Raw genomic sequence first — 20534 nt, 5'->3', positions numbered from 1 at the left:
GCCCGAACAGAGGCGGCGGGTTCAAGGGACCAACAGCCGGTCCTTTTTGGGGCTGCGTTGTTGCAGCGTCTGAGGCTGCCGCCTCCGCCTCCAGGCGAAGGGATCTCCGCAAGTGGGCGACAGCGGCATGTTTAAGGGACCAACAGCCGGTCCTTTTCGGGGCTGCGTTGTTGCAGCGTCTGAGGCCGCCGCCTCCGCCTCCAGGCGAAGGGATCTCCGCAGTGGGCGACAGCGGCATGTTTAAGGGACCAACAGCCGGTCCTTTTCAGGGCTGCGTTGTTGCAGCCTCCGAGGCCACCCACCGAGGAGATCCCTTCGCCTGGAGGCGGAGGCAGCGGCGGCCTCAGACGCTGCAACAACGCAGCCTCGAAAAGGACCGGCTGTTGGTCCCTTGAACCCCCCGCCACCGCCTCTGTTTAGCCCCCACCCCCCCAGCCCAGGAAAGAGTTGCAGCAGGAAAGCAGCGCATTTGAAAAGCGCGCTGCTTTCCCGTAAAGCCGGCTTTCCTGGCTGGCACAGGGCTTTCCCGGGCAGCTGGCTTGAACCTTGTGCCGGTTAGCAAAGCCGTCTGCCCGCCGGAGACGTGGAGAGAAAGAAGGGAAAAAGAGGGAGGGAAAGAGGAGAGGAAAGAAGGAGGGAAGGGAGAGAAAAGTGAACGAGAAGGAGAAAGGGAGGAAGAGGGGAAGGAAGGAAGAGATAAAGGAGAAGAGGAAGAGGAAAAATGAGAGGAGGAGGAAGAGGAGGAAAAGGAGAGGAAGAGGAGGAGGAAAAGGAGAGGAGGAGAAAGCGGAAGAGGAGAAGGAAGAGCAGGAGAAGGAGAACCAGAAGGAAATGGAGGAGATGAAGAGGAGGAGAAAAAGGAGAGGAGGAGGAAGAGGAGGAAAAGGAGAGGAAGAGGAGGAGAAAAAGGAGAGGAGGAAGAGGGGGGAAAGGAGATGAAGAGGAGGAGAAAAAGGAGAGGAGGAGGAGGAGGAGGAGGAGAAAGAAAGGCAGGAGAGGAAGAGGAAAAATGAGAGGAGGAGGAAGAGGGGGAAAAGGAGAGAAGGAGGAGGAGAAAGAAAAGCAGGAGAGGAAGAGTAGGAGAAAAAGGAGAGGAGGAGGAAGAGGAGGAGAAAAAGGAGAGGAGGAGGAAGAGGAGGAGAAAAAGGAGAGGAAGAAGAGAAGGAGGAGAAAGAAAAGGAGAAGAAGAGGAAAAATGAGAGGAGGAAGAGGAGGAAAAGGAGAGGAAGAGGAGGAGGAAAAGGAGAGGAGGAAGAGGGGGGAAAGGAGATGAAGAGGAGGAGAAAAAGGAGAGGAGGAGGAGGAGGAAGAGGAGGAGGAGAAAGAAAGGCAGGAGAGGAAGAGGAAAAATGAGAGGAGGAGGAAGAGGGGGAAAAGGAGAGAAGGAGGAGGAGAAAGAAAAGCAGGAGAGGAAGAGTAGGAGAAAAAGGAGAGGAGGAGGAAGAGGAGGAGAAAAAGGAGAGGAGGAGGAAGAGGAGGAGAAAAAGGAGAGGAAGAAGAGAAGGAGGAGAAAGAAAAGGAGAAGAAGAGGAAAAATGAGAGGAGGAGGAAGAGGAGGAAAAGGAGAAGAAGAGGAGGAGGAAAAGGAGAGGAGGAGGAAGAGAAGGAGGAGGAGAAAGAAAAGCAGGAGAGGAAGAGGAGGAGAAAAAGGAGAGGAGGAGGAAGAGGAGAGGAAGAGGAGTGGAGGAGGAAGAGAAGGAGGAGGAGAAAGAAAAGCAGGAGAGGAAGAGTAGGAGAAGAGTAGGAGAGAGGGAGAGGGAGGGGAAGAGGGGAAGGAAGGAAAAGAGAGAAAGAGAAAAAAGTGGAAGGAAGAGAGAAGGAAAGAAAGGAAGAGAGAGAGGGAGAGAGAGAGAGCAAGAAAGAAAGAGTGAGTGATGAGAGAGGAAGGAAGAGAGTGAGAGAGAGTGAGAGTGGTTTTTTTCTCAAGGTGACACACCACCTGAGTTATGCTCGGGTTTTTGGCAAATTTTGACACACCAAGCTCAAAAGGTTGCCCATCACTGCACTAGATTATTGTTCATTTTGTAACTTCATCATTTTCGCATCCTTTTCTATGAGTAATTTACATAGTTTCAGAATATATATGACAGACTTTTTACTTCAAAACTTTGAAAAGCATAAAGTTACTTTGAAACATAGACAATTTCATCTCAACAAGCCAAGAAGTTAGTATTAAATTGATACTATAAGTAACTTCAAAAGAAAGAAAACTAAATTTAGTGTTTGTATGTAATTTTTTAAATCCAGACCTAGAATAGCTAAAAATAGGGAAGACCTAATATGCTGGCATTACAATGAATAATAATTATTTTTTTAAAAAATAATTATCGTTATCATTTCATATGCTTACCTAAGCTTGACCTGGTATTCGATCGTTCTATTATCGCATGCTTGCTGGGATTATTTAACACTGAACGCTTGGCAAGCGAGATGTCTGCTGTGACCCGTGTGATTGAAATACTAAACATAACAAAAGAAAAACAATGTTGTGACAATTGTTTAAAATTCAAGATATACAATTTATGAAAGCAAATTAATCAGATTGCAGCTATTGAATTCAATGTTACACGCATCATTGAATGAAATGTTTTAACTATTGGTAAAAGACAACTGCTTTTGTCTCTAGAGACATTTTTTAAAATTCCATTCGGAGAGGGGCGGCATACAAATGCAATAAATAAATAAGTAAGTAAGTAAGTAAGTAAGTAAGTAAGTAAGTAAGTAAGTAAGTAAGTAAGTAAATAAATAAATAAATAAATAATTCAACATTTTCTCTCTAAAAAGCAGTCTTATTTCTTACAATCTTAGTTTTTGTTTCTGTCCAATTATTATGATCTTTCTTACCTCTCCATACTTCCAATTTGAATAGTTGAAAAAATATTTCACTATTTTTTATTTACTTTACCAGTTCTTATCTTTAGAAATTACTTTAGAAATGTTCCAAAAGAAAAAAGCCCTATAGAATACTAATAGAATAAACAGAATAATAATAGAATAAACAGTACTTACTGTCAAGTTTAACCTGCCAGATATGGCCTTAGATCTCTTTATAGAAACATAGAAACATAGAAGACTGACGGCAGAAAAAGACCTCATGGTCCATCTAGTCTGCCCCCATACTATTTCCTGTATTTTATCTTACAATGGATATATGTTTATCCCAGGCATGTTTAAACAGTGATTACACAGTGTTACCAATAGAATAAGTGGGCAACACAGTGACAGAGAAAAATATGAGAAGATTTTGGAGATCAAATGCCTTTTATAATTTAGACCTACCAGGAGCCTATTTCTATAGAAGACAGGATCCGGAACTATTTATAGTATGAAGGATGTTTTTATACTGCTGGTGAAATTCTGCCACCAATATACATACGGTCTCTCTTTAGGGATCTGATTAAATATCTCTTTGTCATATCATTGATTACCCATTAACCAAGGAAATAAAGATACTGTTCATCAGCAGGTTTCACTGAAAGTATGCGGCCACTAAAATCATCATGAGTAATAATGAGATGCTTAATCTTCCGCATATTTATTAAATTTCTTCTTTAAAATATGCACTTCTTTAAAATATCTATCAGTATATCCAAACATCTGTATTAATTTTACTCTGATTTAGATTATATTCTTAATACTTACCGCCCTTCAAATCTATGTTTTAAAAAATCAAATAATGCTTTTTGCATCATGTCCGTCACCTGGAATAAAAAAATACATTCACATGTCATGACAAATCTAGATATACTTTTCCATTTATTCTGATTCATAATGGGAAAAAGTGGAATTCTTCCATTGTAACCTCAATTTCAAAAAACCTTGTTTTAAATAACATAAAAGAGATTTATGATATCCCTACCTCATATCCCTTTAAAGAAGGCCCCACTAAAACGACAGGTCGCATAGAAGGCACTACATCATATGGAGGGATGTGCTCTGTCTGATAAAGATCAAAAAGATAATTCCAACATCTAGTTTCGAAAGAAAAGTTTATTCTTCACATATATTTATTTAACAGAATTGACTGATATCATCAAAGTCAAAAATCACTTCGCTTGAGAATTTTCTCGAAAAACATTGCGAAACTTATATGAATATTACTGATATTTCCAAGAATATAGATGTTTCTATCTAACCTTATTTTCAAAGTGAATTTAAATTATATTTTCAATTGGAATAATTATTTAGGAGGGCCAAGACAATGACAGTAAAAGAAACATCAAAAAGTAAATGAAAAGATTTAATTGAACCTGAAGAAATACGTTTCTATCTATTATTCAAATCTAGGAAATACAATCAAAGGATCTCAAACAAACTCTTAATAATACTGCAAAGTATGGGTCAAGGAACAAACAGAAAAGAAATAGTTTTCTTTCATCTATCAATAAAAATTTAAAAATTATTAAATCCTAATGATACTATTTTTAAATGCCTTCATCTACATGTTGACAGCTAAAAGACTTAGTTCAATGGTAATAGGAATCCAGATGTATAGCTATAACTATACTCTAATGAAAACAATTCTGTGTAGTACTTTCTTCTCTTCCAAGATGACCCTGGCTAACATTAGAAAAATCTCAAAATAATTCATTCTATTTTATAAATTACATGTTTACATACATATGTACATATGTATGTACATACATATGTTCTACAGACGTTCTATACGTAATTGATAAGTAATGTATAACTATTAAATTATATGAAATTGGTTAAAAAAACCATGTATTTGAAGGGAAATAAAGATACATAAATAATAACCACCCAGAATGCTCATTTTTAAATTTTGGTGACTTCTTGCAGAGTGCAATATATGTCAAATGCAAAACTACCAATTTGGGAAAAGCTTAAATACAGGTATGGCAATTTATTTTTCAGGAACCAACACAGTTTAAATATATAAGTCGACATTACAGAATGATTTAAAATGATTTGATATATCCACAGCAAAACCACAAAAAGCAATAAGGTAGAATACAATAATAAGAAATCAAGGACAAACATAATACAGCAACAGCACAAAATGCCACACAAGCAGCAGTCTAAAGCAACCTACCACATGAAACATATATCAATGTTAGAGTTTGTTTTCATTCAATTCACCACATAACTGATAATGTTAAGTAGAATGAGATATAGTGCCCAAGGCATCAAAAGCATGTGAACTTAACTTTTTAGAGTGCCAGATCTCTCTTAATGGTTAGAAGCAAAGCCTATTAATTCGTTGTGTTATAGAAATGCTAGGTATAATCTTTTGCATGCATTATGTATCAACCTTTAAGAACTATGTTATGACCCTCTTTATATTTAGCAGATCAGGGCCCTGCTGTAATATGTCCATGTCTTATGGTAACTATCTATAAAAGCCTGACACTAATCATAACCCTTGAAAATTAGGGTAAGTAGGTACAGAAATTACCTTATTTGATGGAATACTGGTACTTGTTAAATTCAATTGTATGCCAGTCTTCAGCTTTTCCCAGCTTTAATTAACTATGCTGTCAGTGGCAATATGTTAAGGGGCTAAAATGGACTACAAGAGGCATTCCTTTCTATATTACTCTTTCAAATTAATTCCACAAAGTAATGAGGGTGATTTTTTCATCTGATGGGTATGCTTTGATTCATCCGTAAATTAATTAGAATGTCTGTCCAAATTATGGCGAACAAATGTCAACATATCATAGCAATTACCATTGCACCTGGCAATTTTGTTGAGATTTTTGACAGCCCTCTTACAAAAAGAGAGACAAGAAATTAAGAATAATTAGTAAGTAGTGTTATCACCAATAGACTCCATTCCTGATAAGGGACAATCTTATTGACCTCTACTCAGAAACAAGTCAGCAGATTTTAGAATTTTAGAGAATCATTAAATTTCAACTAATTGTGTACAAGATTGCCAATAAAACCAATAAAAGGAACAGAATTATATAGAAGAAGAAATACAGCTGCAACTGCAAGGAAGAATATGTTTTAATTGTTAAGATCATACTTTGCCTCTCAACAAGATATACCACTGGGATCTACTAATCTGATCAATTCTATTTTGCAAACTAGTGCCTAGGTGGAGTTGATATTGCTGAAGAAATTAATGCAGCAATGGGTATTTCTTGAATATGGTAGTTGTTAAAAAAAGAAATGTAAGGAATTTGTTCAGCCTAGACAGAATTTCTGAGAAAATATGCCTATCAACCTTCTATAATTTAATACCCTCTCGATATGTTAGAATTCAGCCCCCAATCCTGCAGTTTGAGGCCATATTGATTAAATAATTATGAGAGCTGGCACTCTCATTTAAATTGCACTTGTCTTAAGAGAGGGCAATGCAGAGTGTAAGAAATGTAAGAATGTATTTGCTGAAAATAAAAGTTCAAGGTGATTTTATTAAAAACCCAATTACATTTCAAGAGCTTTATAGCAGTTATAACAAACCCTATAAGGGCTTTTTGGAGTATTAAGATTCCCAGGAAAGGGGGAAAGTTCATGATTATTTATGTATCTGATACTTTATCTATGGAGTACTTTTAATTAAGAAAGGTGCTGCCAGATTTTATCTAATAGGTGAGATACTACAATATGACTGCTGAGGAAAAGGCAAGAACAATGGGAAATAATTTATATATGACAATAGGAAAAACTCACAGTAGACCGCCAAAACAAGTCTGCAGTTTTCCACTGGTCTTGCTCATTTGCAGATTTTGCACCTAATGGATTAGAAGTTTAAATACTGACTAAATTAAAAAACTGAAGGTTCTTTTTAAAGAATAAGATGAGTATCTATTTAGATTTAACAAAAATTAGTTATAAAGCTGAATCACAAGTAAAAAAAATAGTTCTGGAAAAATGACAAAGAGTAAGCATGCACTAGAGTGGTGCATCATCTGGTCTTGAAGATTTACTTCCATGGATGTTTTAAAATATTCCCTCAGCTGCTTATTATTCCATCAAAAAGGAAAAGTACCATAAGCAATTAGGACTCAGTACCTCACAGGGCCTAGTCTGCTGTTTTATGGGATCAGCCAGCTGTTTGATGAGTTTATTTATTTGTATTAAAATGATTGTGTAATATAAACTGTATGTGATGATGCTAATGATGCCAAAGGCAGATTAAATATAGCTTCTGTCAGTGCAAACTTACCGATTTCTGTTTCTGCTTAGCTATAGCAGCATGAAAAAGAAACAAAGAACAACAAAAGCATGCACGTTATTGTCCTGTCAAGAGACACAGACAGTCAACAGGACTCAAATGTAACACAGTGCAGTGAGCAGGTGTACAGATGGCATCTTGGAAGTAGGTGTTACCTTCTTAAAGAAGGGCATTCTTTTCTCTTTGGAATGGGGTGATGTGACAGTGTTTGCACTGGGTTTGGGGGAGCGATGGTTTGCTGGAATATCAATTTCTTCTGCCTCTAAACCAGTGGCATCTATATCTATAGCTATATACAGATAAACAATATAAAATTATGAGACAGGAAGTACATATTAAAACAGTAGTGTTGCATGTCAGATCCATCAAACAGAAGGGAAAAAGGGAATTCTAAAATATATATTACATCAGATTTAAGTATGCACATTCAGAGTAATATACCATATACGCGGGCAGATAAACGAAGAATTGTATGTGTCAAAATACATCCCAAATGTTGGATTTGCTTATTCACACATTGGCTTATCTGCAAGTATTTATGGTAATACTTTTAAAAATTACTCATACATACTTATAGATAAACCCTTCCTTGCATACCACCCACATATGCCAATTGTAAACATTAAACATAGTTTTAAGGGTCAGCTTAATGGCAGAGCGGTTATACATATAGTTGTTTTCTATCTAGCTGACGAGAGTATAAAAAGCTCAAAATAGATCTATACTAGGCTCCCTTCCTTTTCACTTATCAGCAAAAATATGTACATATATTTTGCCCAAAATATAAATTATGACAAAAGTATAAATTATATCTAATATATGGTCATAATTTTTCCAATTTTACTAACAACTCCCATCTATAAATATACTTTATTGTAAACTGACCATATATATCTAAAAATGAGGAAATATTCTGGGAATTGATATCTAAACATCTTAAAGTTACCAAGCCTGAGAAACACTGATCTATAATGTGATTGCCCATAGGAAAACATTATATACTGAAAATTATACTTCCTGCTGGAATCGAAATCATAGAAGGATTAAATTTCGGGCCATGATGAAAACAAAAAAAAATTAAGCCTAATTAATTCATTCTCTCAAGAAATTAATGTAGATCAGCACTGCAGATAAAATAATTATAAAATTTAAAAAATCTCTCTTGTGTAAATATTAATATATTGTATAGAGAAGGAGTTATATGTAATAAATTGTTTTGTACAAATCACAGCAGTTTTGAACAGCTGTAATTTATTTTTTAAAATCAATGAAAATCGGAACAGATGTGGGAAATTAGAAAGTTACCTAAATTTCTATTTCAACAAAGGAAGCTTTGCTCAAGTCTAAACAAATATATTTCACTTAAATATATTTGCATTATGCATGTATTAAACAAATCAGAACAAACTATCAATTTATTTTAATCCTTGCAAAGCATATAAATGAAGGGTTTTTTTAAAAGAAGTACAGTGTTCCCTCGATTTCCGCAGGAGATGCGTTCCGAGACCACCCGCAAAAGTTGAATTTCCGCGAAGTAGAGATGCGGAACTAAATACACCATTTTTGGCTATGGACAGTATCACAAGCCTTCCCTTAACACTTTAAACCCCTAAATTACCATTTCCCATTCCCTTAACAACCATTTACTTACCATTATTATTGGTACTCACCATTGAATAAGACACTTAGTGATCCTGATATTAATAAACATAATTATTTATTAACAATAATTTTTTATTTATTTATTTGCAAAAATTATTAGTTTGGCGATGACATATGATGTCATTGGGAGGAAAAAACCATGGTATAGGAAAAAACCGCGAAGTATTTTTTCATTAATATTTTTTTGAAAAACGGTGGTACAGGCTATTCGCGAAGTTCGAACCCGCGAAAATCGAGGGAACACTGTATAAGGAAATTTTGGTCTAAAATTAAGCAGTACAAATGCTCTTAATTGTTTTTACAATTGTGCCATTTTATGCAACATTGCAGGATAAATCAGTCAGAAATTAAGCTAGTATTATTCATGAACTCAAATAGAAATAATGTGTGTTCTATATTTGAATGACACACAAAATCACTAGGAATGATGAATAAATCATGATTAGAAGTTGCATTATGCCAGCCACTTTTGAAAGGAGTGGCTTCCAGTTTAATATGGAATTCAACATATTTGTGGGGGGGGAAATTATGACTTACTTTGATATGCAAACATAAAACTTAAGTTAAAAAGAAATTTTAACCAAGAAATGCAACAAGTTTGCTGGAGTGCTGAAATGTCTTTCTTTTTACTTCACCATGAGTCGCTTGATTGAAAGAACAGAAGTTACATCCAATATTTAATTCCCAACTTCCAACTTCTAAGAAAGTACATCTTGCCTCATGAAATTAAAACAGCTTTTAAAAATTATTATTATTATTATTATTATTATTATTATTATTACTACTACTACTACTATTACTACTACTACTACAGTGTTCCCTCGATTTTCGCGGGTTCAAACTTCGCGAAAAGTCTATACCACGGTTTTTCAAAAATATTAATTAAAAAATATTTCGAGGTTTTTTCCCCTATACCACGGTTTTTCCCACCTGATGGTGTCATATGTCATCGTCAAACTTTCGTCTGCCTTTAATAAATATTTTTTTAATTAAACGTTAATAAATAAACATGGTGAGTAATAATCTAAAGGGTTGCTAAGGGAATGGGAAATGGTAATTTAGGGGTTTAAAGTGTTAAGGGAAGGTTTGTGATACTGTTCATAGCCAAAAATAGTGTATTTACTTCCGCATCTCTACTTCGTGGAAATTCGACTTTCGCGGGCGGTCTCGGAACGCATCTTTCGTGAAAATTGAGGGAACACTGTACTACTACTACTACTATTATCATCACCATCACCACTATCATCATCATCATTAAAAATATTTAACATATTTTAACATGGTGAATATTTAATATCATGATTGCAATAATATTGATGTTTTGAAAGTTTGTTTTTAAAGTATTACATGTCTTGACTATATTATATATAATGTAAAAAGGTAGGAAGGGGCTCAGGTTGCATAAAGCTTGTTTGTGAGTTTGAAAAAAATCCTTTTAGTTCATGAAGTCATCTATTACTATTATATAAAGCTCTATAAGTTGTCCTTGACCTAAGCCCACAATTGAACTCAACATTTCTATTGTTAAGTGAGACATTTTACCCCATTTTACAAGTTTTCTTACCGTAGTTATTAAGTGAATCACTGTAATTCATAAGCTAGTAACCCGGTTATTAAATGAATCTGTTTTCTCCATTAACTTTGCTTGTCAAAAGACTGAAAAAGATGATCATATGTCCTTGGACACAACAAGGTCATAAGTATGAACCAGTTGCAAAACATCTGAATTTTGATCACATGATCATGTGAATGCTACAAAGGTCATAACTATGAAAAATTGTTGTAAGTCAGTGCCATTTTAACTTTGAACGGTCACTAAATTTATTTATTTATTTTTATTTATTTGTTAGATTTGTATGCCGCCTCTCTCCGAAGACTTGGGGCCGCTCACAGCAACAGAACAATACAAATCCAATAGTTAAAAACAATTTAAAACCCTTAATATAAAAATAATAAAAATCCACATTAAAAATAAATAATAATAATAATAATAATAATAATAATAATAATAATAATAATTTATTAGATTTGTATGCCGGCCCTCTCCGAAGAATATTTAATACATTTTGCAGTAAAATGAAATCCTATTAATTATGCTATGTTAAAGGTAAAGAAAAATATTTCCCATGCCCATTCATGTCTAATTATAGAAAATCTGTTTCTTAGTCAAAAAACCCAATGTTGTCCAAAGACATTTATATGGTAATGTGGCCTGCAAGACTGCCAAGGTGCATGGAAAGGGCATTGGCTTACCTGAACGCATTTTCTCAGTTGGTTGTGGAATTATCCAGGAATGGGTTGTTACAGTTTGATCTGTCTAATTACTGAGTCTAAGTTTTCCGGCCACTCCTCCATGTCTCTCTGTGCATGCCCCAGTTTTCAATGAAGTGATGACTGAAAAGGAGACTTGCACAGGTTGCGGAATAGTCCAGCCCAGCCCTACAGAATGCTCATGGGATCTGGAGCAACCTTGTCTCTGCTGAGGTGGCCTGAATAGCCCACGCAGTTGCCTGATGAGGTTTTCTATAACCTGAGTCAAATTTCCTATCCTCCAATTTCAACCCATCTGATATATCATCTACTATATAAGGGAAGGAGAAAGATAAAACTGCCACCGGGCTGTCTACTGATGGGAGTTGTAGCATTTGAGCAAATTTGGGAGCCATGTCATAGAATCCTTTATTAGTGGCACTGGGAGCTGGAATAGAAGTTGGGTTGCTTAGGGTCCAGAACATACAGTTGTTCAGCCATAGATCCAAAGAATAAAACTTGACCGTGATGCTGAGTGGAGGACTCAGGGTCAAGAGGGGATTCATCCTGATAAGCAGGCCTTTGCCTTATGAAAAAGGGACTTGAATAGTCCAAGAGGAAATAAGACAGTAAAACCAGTTATTTCATCGGAAAACCCCTCATCTTCAGATAGATTGGTGTTCCTCAATATCTCTTCCTCGGAGAGGGTTCTCCTCATCCCTGCAGAGCCCTGAGGAGGGATTAGGGTAATTGCCGGTGAGCACTTGGATTGATAAAACAACAGTGAAGTGAAAGGAATAAACCTGAATCCAGAAGTCCGGATATCCAGGATTAGTTTTGCTAGAGATGAAACTTTAAAGACAGTTGCAGATCTCACTTGAATCGGAAACTGGACATGTGCAGAGAGGCATGGAGAAATGGCGGAAAAACATAGTCTTAATAACTTGTGAAAGACAAGGCTGCTAGCAAAGACTGGAAGGCCAGGATCAATAGAGCAATGACAGAAGTGAAAGACCCAAGTGGAGAGAGCTAGTCCAAATCTGAGCAGCTATCTGATGAATTGATGGTTGAAAGCTGGAGCCAAAAAGGTAAAGGCTTAGTAACACTACGCCGCACCTGGCTACGGACTTGCTCCCGATTGGCTTAGACTATACTAATCTATTCCTGGACTATTTCTCAACCATAGTGAAGAATACTGTTTCCTTCCCTCCAAAGTGGTATCTATTTATCTATTTGAATTTGCAAGCCTTTGAACTACTAGGTTTGCAGGAGCTGGGAGAAGTAATGTGCAATCTCCCTGAGTGGCATTCAGATCTTGAATCTCGACTGTCAGCTTTCCAGCTGATAACTCACCATCTTTAACTGCTGAGCCATCATGCCCTCATAAATTTCATTAAAAAGACCTATTACTGAAGCCATCCATTATTGTAGCATCAAAATTAGTTATTTCATTGTAGGAAACTCTTACATTTTGTAGATTTAAAATAATTCCTTTTGGTTTTTAAAATTAAATGTGGCTATACTGTTTACGCAAATGAAAAATGTTTTAACAAAATTTGAAAACATTACAGAGTATTACAAAGACAATTTGAAAACACTACAATCAACAGTGTCGGAGCAATCAACGTTAACATTTCCACATTAGAGGTGAAAAACAAAAGGCATTAGCTCTGCAAACCTATTACAATAAATGTTATGGAAATTGATGAATTCACTAATTCATTTTTTGCATTCCCTAACTTAAATCTCTTCACAGGAACTTGTAGAAAATCTTGCTGGACCTTACTTTCCACATTTCAGTAAGATAGTAGAGTGATATAATGTAAGAATTGTAAGTAACCTTGGAGATAATATATTACAACCTGTAGGAAACCCACAGGCAGTACATGACAACAAATTCAATTATGAATTGAATATAATTCATAATTGAATATAGACTTCTATTCCAGATACTATATAATTCCATTAAAAATTTTTTACATGATTAACCATCAATCAGTTTTATTATATAAGATAAAAGAACATTATATTTTGCTTAAGAACAGTACAATTTCTCATTATTGATGATGGTAAGATTACAGTTAGCCACACAAAGTTTCACCTTTAGTAATTTATCAAACATGCTATCAATTGGATGTTGACTAGCTATTTATTGGACGTTGACTAGCTATTTATTCAGTTAAAAATTCAATTAACAATCCTATAGCTTTATAATATTTTTCTTCTGTTCAATTGTGAACAATTCTTGGACACTGCCTAAATAAGTTCCTGCAGTTATCTTGACAAGGTTTTTCAAAAGTAGTTTGTCACTTTTTCCTTCCCAGGGTTGATGCTTTAACAACTATAGCAAATTGGGTCTCACATTATTTATATACCAAATTACTTTAACATAAACACGTGAATTAATTCTATCAATTCATTACTAAATGTATCTTCTGTCACAATTTTAGTGTATGTACAAAAATATGTTATTTAACCTTTTTGAAACATTAAACTAGTTAACTTTTTTGGGGGAAAAGTTAATGTTTGCCTCCTGATTGAAAAGTATAAAGTATATCAATATAGGCATATTAATTGGACCGTAGTAAAAAAACACATGACCTCTTACCAGATGATGGAGGTGTAGACTTTCTGGAACTGGGCACTACATCACCCAAACTAGATGATGAATTTCCTCCTGATTTACTAGATAAAACAAATAAATAGTCTTGATTATTTGCTTGAATCACCACCAAGAAATAATATGATAGTTTTTTCCTTGAATGCTTATAGAATTATAATAATATGAATTATAGAATTCAAGTATGGCAAACCACAAGGAAGATGCAAACAATCTATCTGTACAAATAATTATATAATGAAGTGCCCTAATTTATATTTAAAATGGCTCCAACATTCAAAATCCAAAATCACAATCACAATACTTTTATTGCTATGTACCTTACCAAAAATTAATCTTTAATTATTAAACTGAATATCTCATTTTCTCTAATTTTTTAATGTCTCTTCTTCAGTATGATCATTTTCCACAGGTGTCACTTATGCAACAACTTTATATGATGAATGAAGTCAGATATGGCTTCTATATCTGAACTACAAACTTTGGAACTTCCAAGAAAATGAATTAAGTGGCCAGCAGAGACAATAATTTTACTTTGATGGAAAGGCTTCAGCAAAGACTAATTGACTACAATGAAATTGGCCACTGGAATCCTCCCTCTATCTATCTTCAGAGTTATTACCGTGTTTCCCCGAAAATAAGACCCTGTCTTATCTTTTTTGGAACCCTGAAATAAGAGCTTGCTCTTATAGCCATGCACTCAAAAGCCTGACTGGGCTTATTGGGAAGCAGGGTATTTACAAACCATTTAGCATATTTTTGGGGAAACAAGGTATTTACAATCAGAAACTTTCTATTGAATAAATTGGATCATTTCTATTGATTAAAAAATTAACAGTTCAAGGAGAATCAAATCAACATTGAAAAATTAAATCAACATTGAAAAATCACAAGGACTTTGAACAAATAGTTATGTGATACTAAACGATATACAGTACATTTTAAAGAACTTCTGGAAAAGAACTAAGGGTTAGGAAGAATTTTCGCTATAGGATTATGCATATCTTCTCATGATCGTACACATCTGGCTTTTTAACGTTTTTTTTAAAGGGCTCTTAAGAAAAGATTTTGCTAAAGATACATATAGATCTTGATAGCAGAGAACATATGTAACTCAGAGTTGAACTGTTGAATCCTTGCTAGTACTGATGATGTTACCTAGTTGGGTAATGAAATGTCTCTAAGAAAACAACCAAACTCAGAAAACACCAAGGAGAGCATGATACATATAGACATCTAAATATATATAATTGCAGAAATAGAATTTAAAATTTGCTTTAAAAGGATACATAATACAGTTATTTTCTACACAAACTATTACATTACGTAGTTTAATTCGATACAAAGTAATGGACCCAGGGTTTTTAATTGAGGCACAAATAGATCAGACTTGAATTATGCTACAGCAGACACATAACTGTCTTGAGAACTATATAATACTCCGAGTCCTTGGAGAAGGGTGGCATACAAGTCTAATAAATAATAATAATAATAATAATAATAATAATAATAATAATAATAATAATAATAATAAGATAGAAGGAAAGATAAGATAGGGGCAGCCAGCAGCAAGCCAAGTGGATTTAGCTATAGTAATTGGTGTTCTTTTCTAAGTCTTGAAGGACCAGATTATAGACAAATTATCTAGGGTAAAATTTATGTGGTCCTAAGAATCAAAACCAACTTGATGGCAAATAATCGATAAAGGCATACAATATTTCAGAAGGCAATCTTGGCAGTATGTTCAGAATATGAGAGGACAAGTCTTAACTTAATTTTGCAACATTTAGAAATATTCTAGTGTTTGGTTCCTTCTAATTTATCTAATGTAAATTCAAGATAGTTTGAATTCTACAATAATAATAGAACTATTTAATCATGATTTCTTTTAACTAGGAGCATATTATTTTAGACATTAAAATGTCACTATATATCACCGATAGAAACTAAAATCTAAGGAAAGAATTCTGGTCAATCAAGCATTCTGATTGTGTGTTATAAAACAATAAATCAACTTTAGATTCATGCCAAATTTTCTTAACTCAATCATATTGCTGGGACAGAGATAGTTTTAAGAGAGAAGAGAACAGAAGTAGTCTCGCATGTTCTTATAGCTATTTCATTGATCTGTGAAATGAATACTTCAGTGATGTCATAATGTTTTCAATGTTTAACTCAAGTAAAAAATGGTATGTGAACATCAGCAAGCTATAGCTACATAAAGGCACTCAAAACCTTCCCTAGGATTAAAGGAATAAAAAGACTAAAATGAACTTTGGGGACGGGGGGCAAACGTAGAGATGATCTGCACTCAGTCTAAGCTGGGGTATATGTAAAAAGAACTAAACTTTTTTAGATTTTTCACTTTTCTCCTTTCAATTAAAGAAATAATGTTTTTTTGTTAAATAATTTGATAACTGATCATAGATAATTTCACATACATTTTTAATTACCTAGAGTAAAATTTTCCTTGCTTAGCTTTTTGTTCATGCTGCATCCTCATGTTTTCTAATTTCACTGGACTTGGTATAAATCCTATTTCACAGCCTTCTTTTACCAATCGTCCTATCCACCAGTCATTGTTAAATTTCTGAAAGAAAGAATATCAGAATTATTTTGTTTGTATCATAGAAACATAGAAACATAGAAGTCTGACGGCAGAAAAAGACCTCATGGTCCATCTAGTCTGCCCTTATACTATTTTCTGTATTTTATCTTAGGATGGATATATGTTTATCGCAGGCATGTTTAAATTCAGTTACTGTGGATTTATCTACCACGTCTGCTGGAAGTTTGTTCCAAGGATCTACTACTCTTTCAGTAAAATAATATTTTCTCATGTTGCTTTTGATCTTTCCCCCAATTAACTTCAGATTGTGACCCCTTGTTCTTGTGTTCACTTTCCTATTAAAAGGACCGTTGTACCTACCTGAACGGTCTTCTCGCTGCACTGGAAGGAGAGTCCAACATGGGTAGTTAACCAATCTTATTGGTAGAGACTGAGTTAATTATTAACATATTAATTAGGTACCGCCCCCTTGTATCCCCCATGAGCTCAGTTTTAAAAACGAAGACAATGTAAGAGGATAACCAATTTTTATTGTCAACAATCCAACAAACCAAGTCCTCCCAACACCGGCGTCCCTGAACTTCAACAGTGCCGGGTGGGTTTGGACTCTCCTTCCAGTGCAGCGAGAAGACCGTTCAGGTAGGTACAACGGTCCTTCTCCACTGCAGCTGGAAGGAGAGTCCAACATGGGATATGCCAAAGATTAAGGCCCATGGGAGGGAGAAGGTCTTGTCAGGGACGTCGTGGAGGCACAAACTCGTTGCAAAACACGCCTTCCAAACGCTGCGTCCGCTGAGGCAAACGAATCCAACTGTTGTTTAAATGTTTAACAAAGGTGGTAGGGGCCGCCCATGTTGCGGCCTTGCAGATATCTTCTATGGATGCTTGCGTGGCCCAGGCAGCAGACGTGGCCGCGCTACGTGTTGAATGACCCGTCAGTCCCAATGGCGGGTTCTGGTTTCTAGCCTTGTAAGCCTCCGTGATACACTCCTTGAGCCATCTACTAATAGATTTGGAGGATAGTCCAAGTCCCATCTTATGAGGCGAGAATGATATGAACAATTGCTCAGATTTTCTGAATGTCTCCGTACGCCTGATGTAGATTTTCAGGGCTCGCCTGACGTCTATTTTGTGCCATCGCAACTCCGATGGGTGGTTCCCACGAGTACAGAAATCAGGCAGGATCAACTCTTGCTTCCTATGAAAGGTAGAGTTTACCTTTGGTATAAAAGTGGGATCCAGTCTTAGTACAACCCTATCAGGGTAAAAGATACAGAGGTCCTGTCTGACTGATAAGGCCGCTATCTCTGACACTCTGCGTGCGGAGGTAATTGCGACCAGAAAGGCTGTCTTAATGGATAACAGACGGAGAGAAATGGACCTCAACGGCTCAAAAGGAGGCTTTGTCAATGCTTTGAGTACTAACGAAAGGTCCCATGACGGAAACCTCCGAACTGGCGGGCTATGTTTATTTGTAGCTCCTCGAAGAAAGTCTCTTACCCATGGGTGAAAAGCCAAGGAGCGTGCCTCTGGAACTTGTATCATAGTGGCAAGAGCTGCCACCTGTCTTTTTAAGGTGTTAGGGGCTAACCCATGGTCTATTCCCTGTTGCAGGAACTCCAACACCGTAATAACTGATGACTCCCTCGGATTCAGATGATGTTGGTCACAGAACCTACAGAACGCCTGCCAAGTTGCTTGGTATATTCTTGACGTCGAAGGGCGACGTGCTGCCTGTATTGTATCAATGACCTTCTCTGGTAGTTTTTGTAGCCTCAGCCTGCTCCTCTCAAGTGCCACACGGTTAGATGTAGCCACTGGGGATCCGGGTGTTGTAGGTTCCCCTGGCTGAGGGCGATGATCCGATCCGGAATCCTCCACGGTGTTGACACCGACAGTGCCACGAGGTCGGAGAACCAAGGGCGTCGAGGCCAGTGCGGTGCCACCAATAGCACCTCCGCTCTCTCCTCTAATATCTTCTCCACCACCCTGGGAAGGAGACTGGTGGGAGGAAAGGCATAAAGTAGACCCGGTGGCCAAGGGGAAAGAAGGGCATTGGTCCCTTCCGCCTCTGGCTCCGGAAACCGTGTGTAGAACCTGGGAAGCTGGGTATTCCGCTGGGTTGCAAACAAATCCACTGATGGCATGCCGAATCTGTGTGTCAGCTGTTGGAAGATGTCGGGATCCAATCTCCACTCTGATGGATCTAGGATGGTCCTGCTCAGCCAGTCCGCCTGCGTGTTGCTGGTGCCGGCAATATGTTCGGCCGACAATGATGCCAAGTTGTTCTCGGCCCAATTGAAGAGACGGCTGGCTTCTGTCATGAGACGTTGTGACTTCGTGCCCCCCTGATGATTTAGGTGGGCCCTGGTCGCAACATTGTCTGTCAGGACCCGCACGTGTCTGTCCTGCACTAGTGGAGTGAACGCTTGAAGGGCCAAAAACACTGCTTTCAACTCGAGGAAATTGATGTTGACCGGCTCCAAGTCCCCGATTGACCAGAGGCCTTGGGCCATGTGGTGTCCGATGTGAGCGCCCCACCCAAAAAGGCTGGCGTCTGTCGTAAGGGTTACTGGACTTTGGAGTCGGAAGGGAGAACCCTTGCTTAAAGCTGGTGATGTCCACCATCTCAAGGATTCTTTGATTGTCCTTGGAACCCGGACCTTCCTGTTGCAGTGGCTCCTCCTGGCTCTCTGTGCTGGGAGCAAAAACCACTGTAGGTCCCGGATGTGGTGTCTTGCCCAGGGAACGATGCCTATGGCTGACACCAAGGTCCCCAGGATTTTGGATAGCAACGCCAGGGAAACTCTCCTGTCGTGTCGGATGCTGGAGATCAGTTGTCGTATTGTGCGTTGTCTCTCCGGAGAAAGAGATACCGTGGTTGATAGGGTATCTATAACTGCTCCTAGATGAAGTAATCTGGTGGAGGGAGACAGGTGACTTTTTTCCATATTGATTGTGAAACCGTGAGATTCCAGTGATTGCACTGTCCTGTCTAAGTCTTCCCTGGCTCCCGATGGGGACCTGGACAACACGATTATGTCGTCCAGGTAGGCCATCAGTCGGACTGATATCTGGCGTAGGTCTGCCGTCAAAATGTCCAACAGTTTTGTGAAGGTTCGTGGGGCCGAGGAAAGGCCAAATGGCATGGCCCTGTACTGAAAATGCTTCCCCTCGGCGCAGAAGCGGAGGAACCGCCGATGACTTGGATGTATGGGCACATGGAGGTACGCTTCCTTGAGGTCTATTGATGTTAAGAGATCGTGGGAGCGTATGGAAGCTATAATTGTCTGTAAGGAGTGCATTCGAAACCTCCTGTACTTTATGAAAATGTTCAGTTGCTTCAAGTTTAGTATGAGCCGGCAGCCTCCTGAGGCCTTGGGTACTATAAAGATCACTGAATAGAACCCCTTGCCCTCTTCCTGTCGGGGCACCGGCTCTATAGCGTGAATGTCCAATAAATGCTTTATCTCCTCTCGGAGTTGCAGTCTCTTTTGTGAGTCCCGTATTACGGGGCAATGAAGGAATCGTGATGGTGGAGGCTGGATAAATTCCAGCCGAAGTCCCTGCGAAACGGTGGCCAAGGCCCATTTGTCGGATGACGTGCGATGCCAGGAGAGACTGTAATGCTGGAGTTTCCCTCCTATTGGCATCCCAGCTGAGTCACTTGGAGCGACGAAAGCCTCTCTGGTTACCTCCTCGAAAGGGCCGTCTCGATTGCTGGTAACCTCGGGGTCTGTCCTGGAAAGAGCCCCGGTCGGACCGAAAGGATGGTTGATTGTATTGGCTGTATTGGCCCTGACCAAAGGATCTTTGGGCCTGTCCCGCACCTGTGTTGGCTTCCCAACGAGGATTCTGGCGCCTCGTGTATGGTGTAGACCTGCGGTCTTGCCTCCTATTCGCCCTGGGGAGCACTTTCTTTTTGTCCCTGTCCTCAATGAGGACCTTCTCCAAACTCTCCCCGAAGAGCATGGATCCCTGAAAGGGGCTTGAGGCCAACCTCCACTTCGATTTTAAGTCTGCTGGCCAATTCCTCAGCCAGAGAAGCCGTCGTGACGACATAGTGGTTGCCATGCTCCTAGCCGAGAACTTCGCCGCATGAAGGGTGGCGTCTGCTGAGAACTCCGCTGCCGCACGCAGCTTGCTCAGGTCCTGCCGGAGTCTTCCGTCCTCAGGCCCGAGCCTGGCCTGCATTTCCTGCAGCCACATGATGGAAGCTCTGTTGATGAATGAAGCTGCGGCAGCCGCTCTGAACCCCCAGCCGGACACCTGATGCGCCTTTC

The 20534-nt window shown here is 38.2% G+C and overlaps 1 protein-coding gene across 5 annotated transcripts in view; it reads right to left on the bottom strand.

The window, feature by feature from the left end:
- Nucleotides 1–20534, bottom strand: part of CACNB2 (calcium voltage-gated channel auxiliary subunit beta 2) — a 206157-nt gene that overhangs the window by 22938 nt on the left and 162685 nt on the right. For 4 of the 5 annotated variants that reach the window (XR_011556912.1, XM_070729106.1, XM_070729109.1 and 1 more), the window contains 6 exons: nucleotides 16136–16272; nucleotides 13671–13747; nucleotides 7306–7439; nucleotides 3860–3940; nucleotides 3643–3701; nucleotides 2351–2460 (listed from right to left, as the gene is read on the bottom strand). Coding sequence is in view for 4 of the 5 variants with exons in the window: in XM_070729106.1 (XP_070585207.1) it covers nucleotides 2351–2460; nucleotides 3643–3701; nucleotides 3860–3940; nucleotides 7306–7439; nucleotides 13671–13747; nucleotides 16136–16272 (598 nt within the window). In the remaining variant the exon portion in view is untranslated. Of the gene's footprint in view, nucleotides 1–2350; nucleotides 2461–3642; nucleotides 3702–3859; nucleotides 3941–6645; nucleotides 6708–7305; nucleotides 7440–13670; nucleotides 13748–16135; nucleotides 16273–20534 lie in introns of all 5 variants that reach the window. The other variant, XM_070729107.1, reaches the window with a different exon arrangement.

Source organism: Erythrolamprus reginae, chromosome Z (genome assembly GCF_031021105.1).
Source record: "Erythrolamprus reginae isolate rEryReg1 chromosome Z, rEryReg1.hap1, whole genome shotgun sequence".
Taxonomy (NCBI): Eukaryota; Metazoa; Chordata; class Lepidosauria; order Squamata; family Dipsadidae; genus Erythrolamprus; species Erythrolamprus reginae.
Note: the sequence above shows the minus strand (reverse complement) of the source record. Positions and strands in the feature narration are given on the sequence as shown.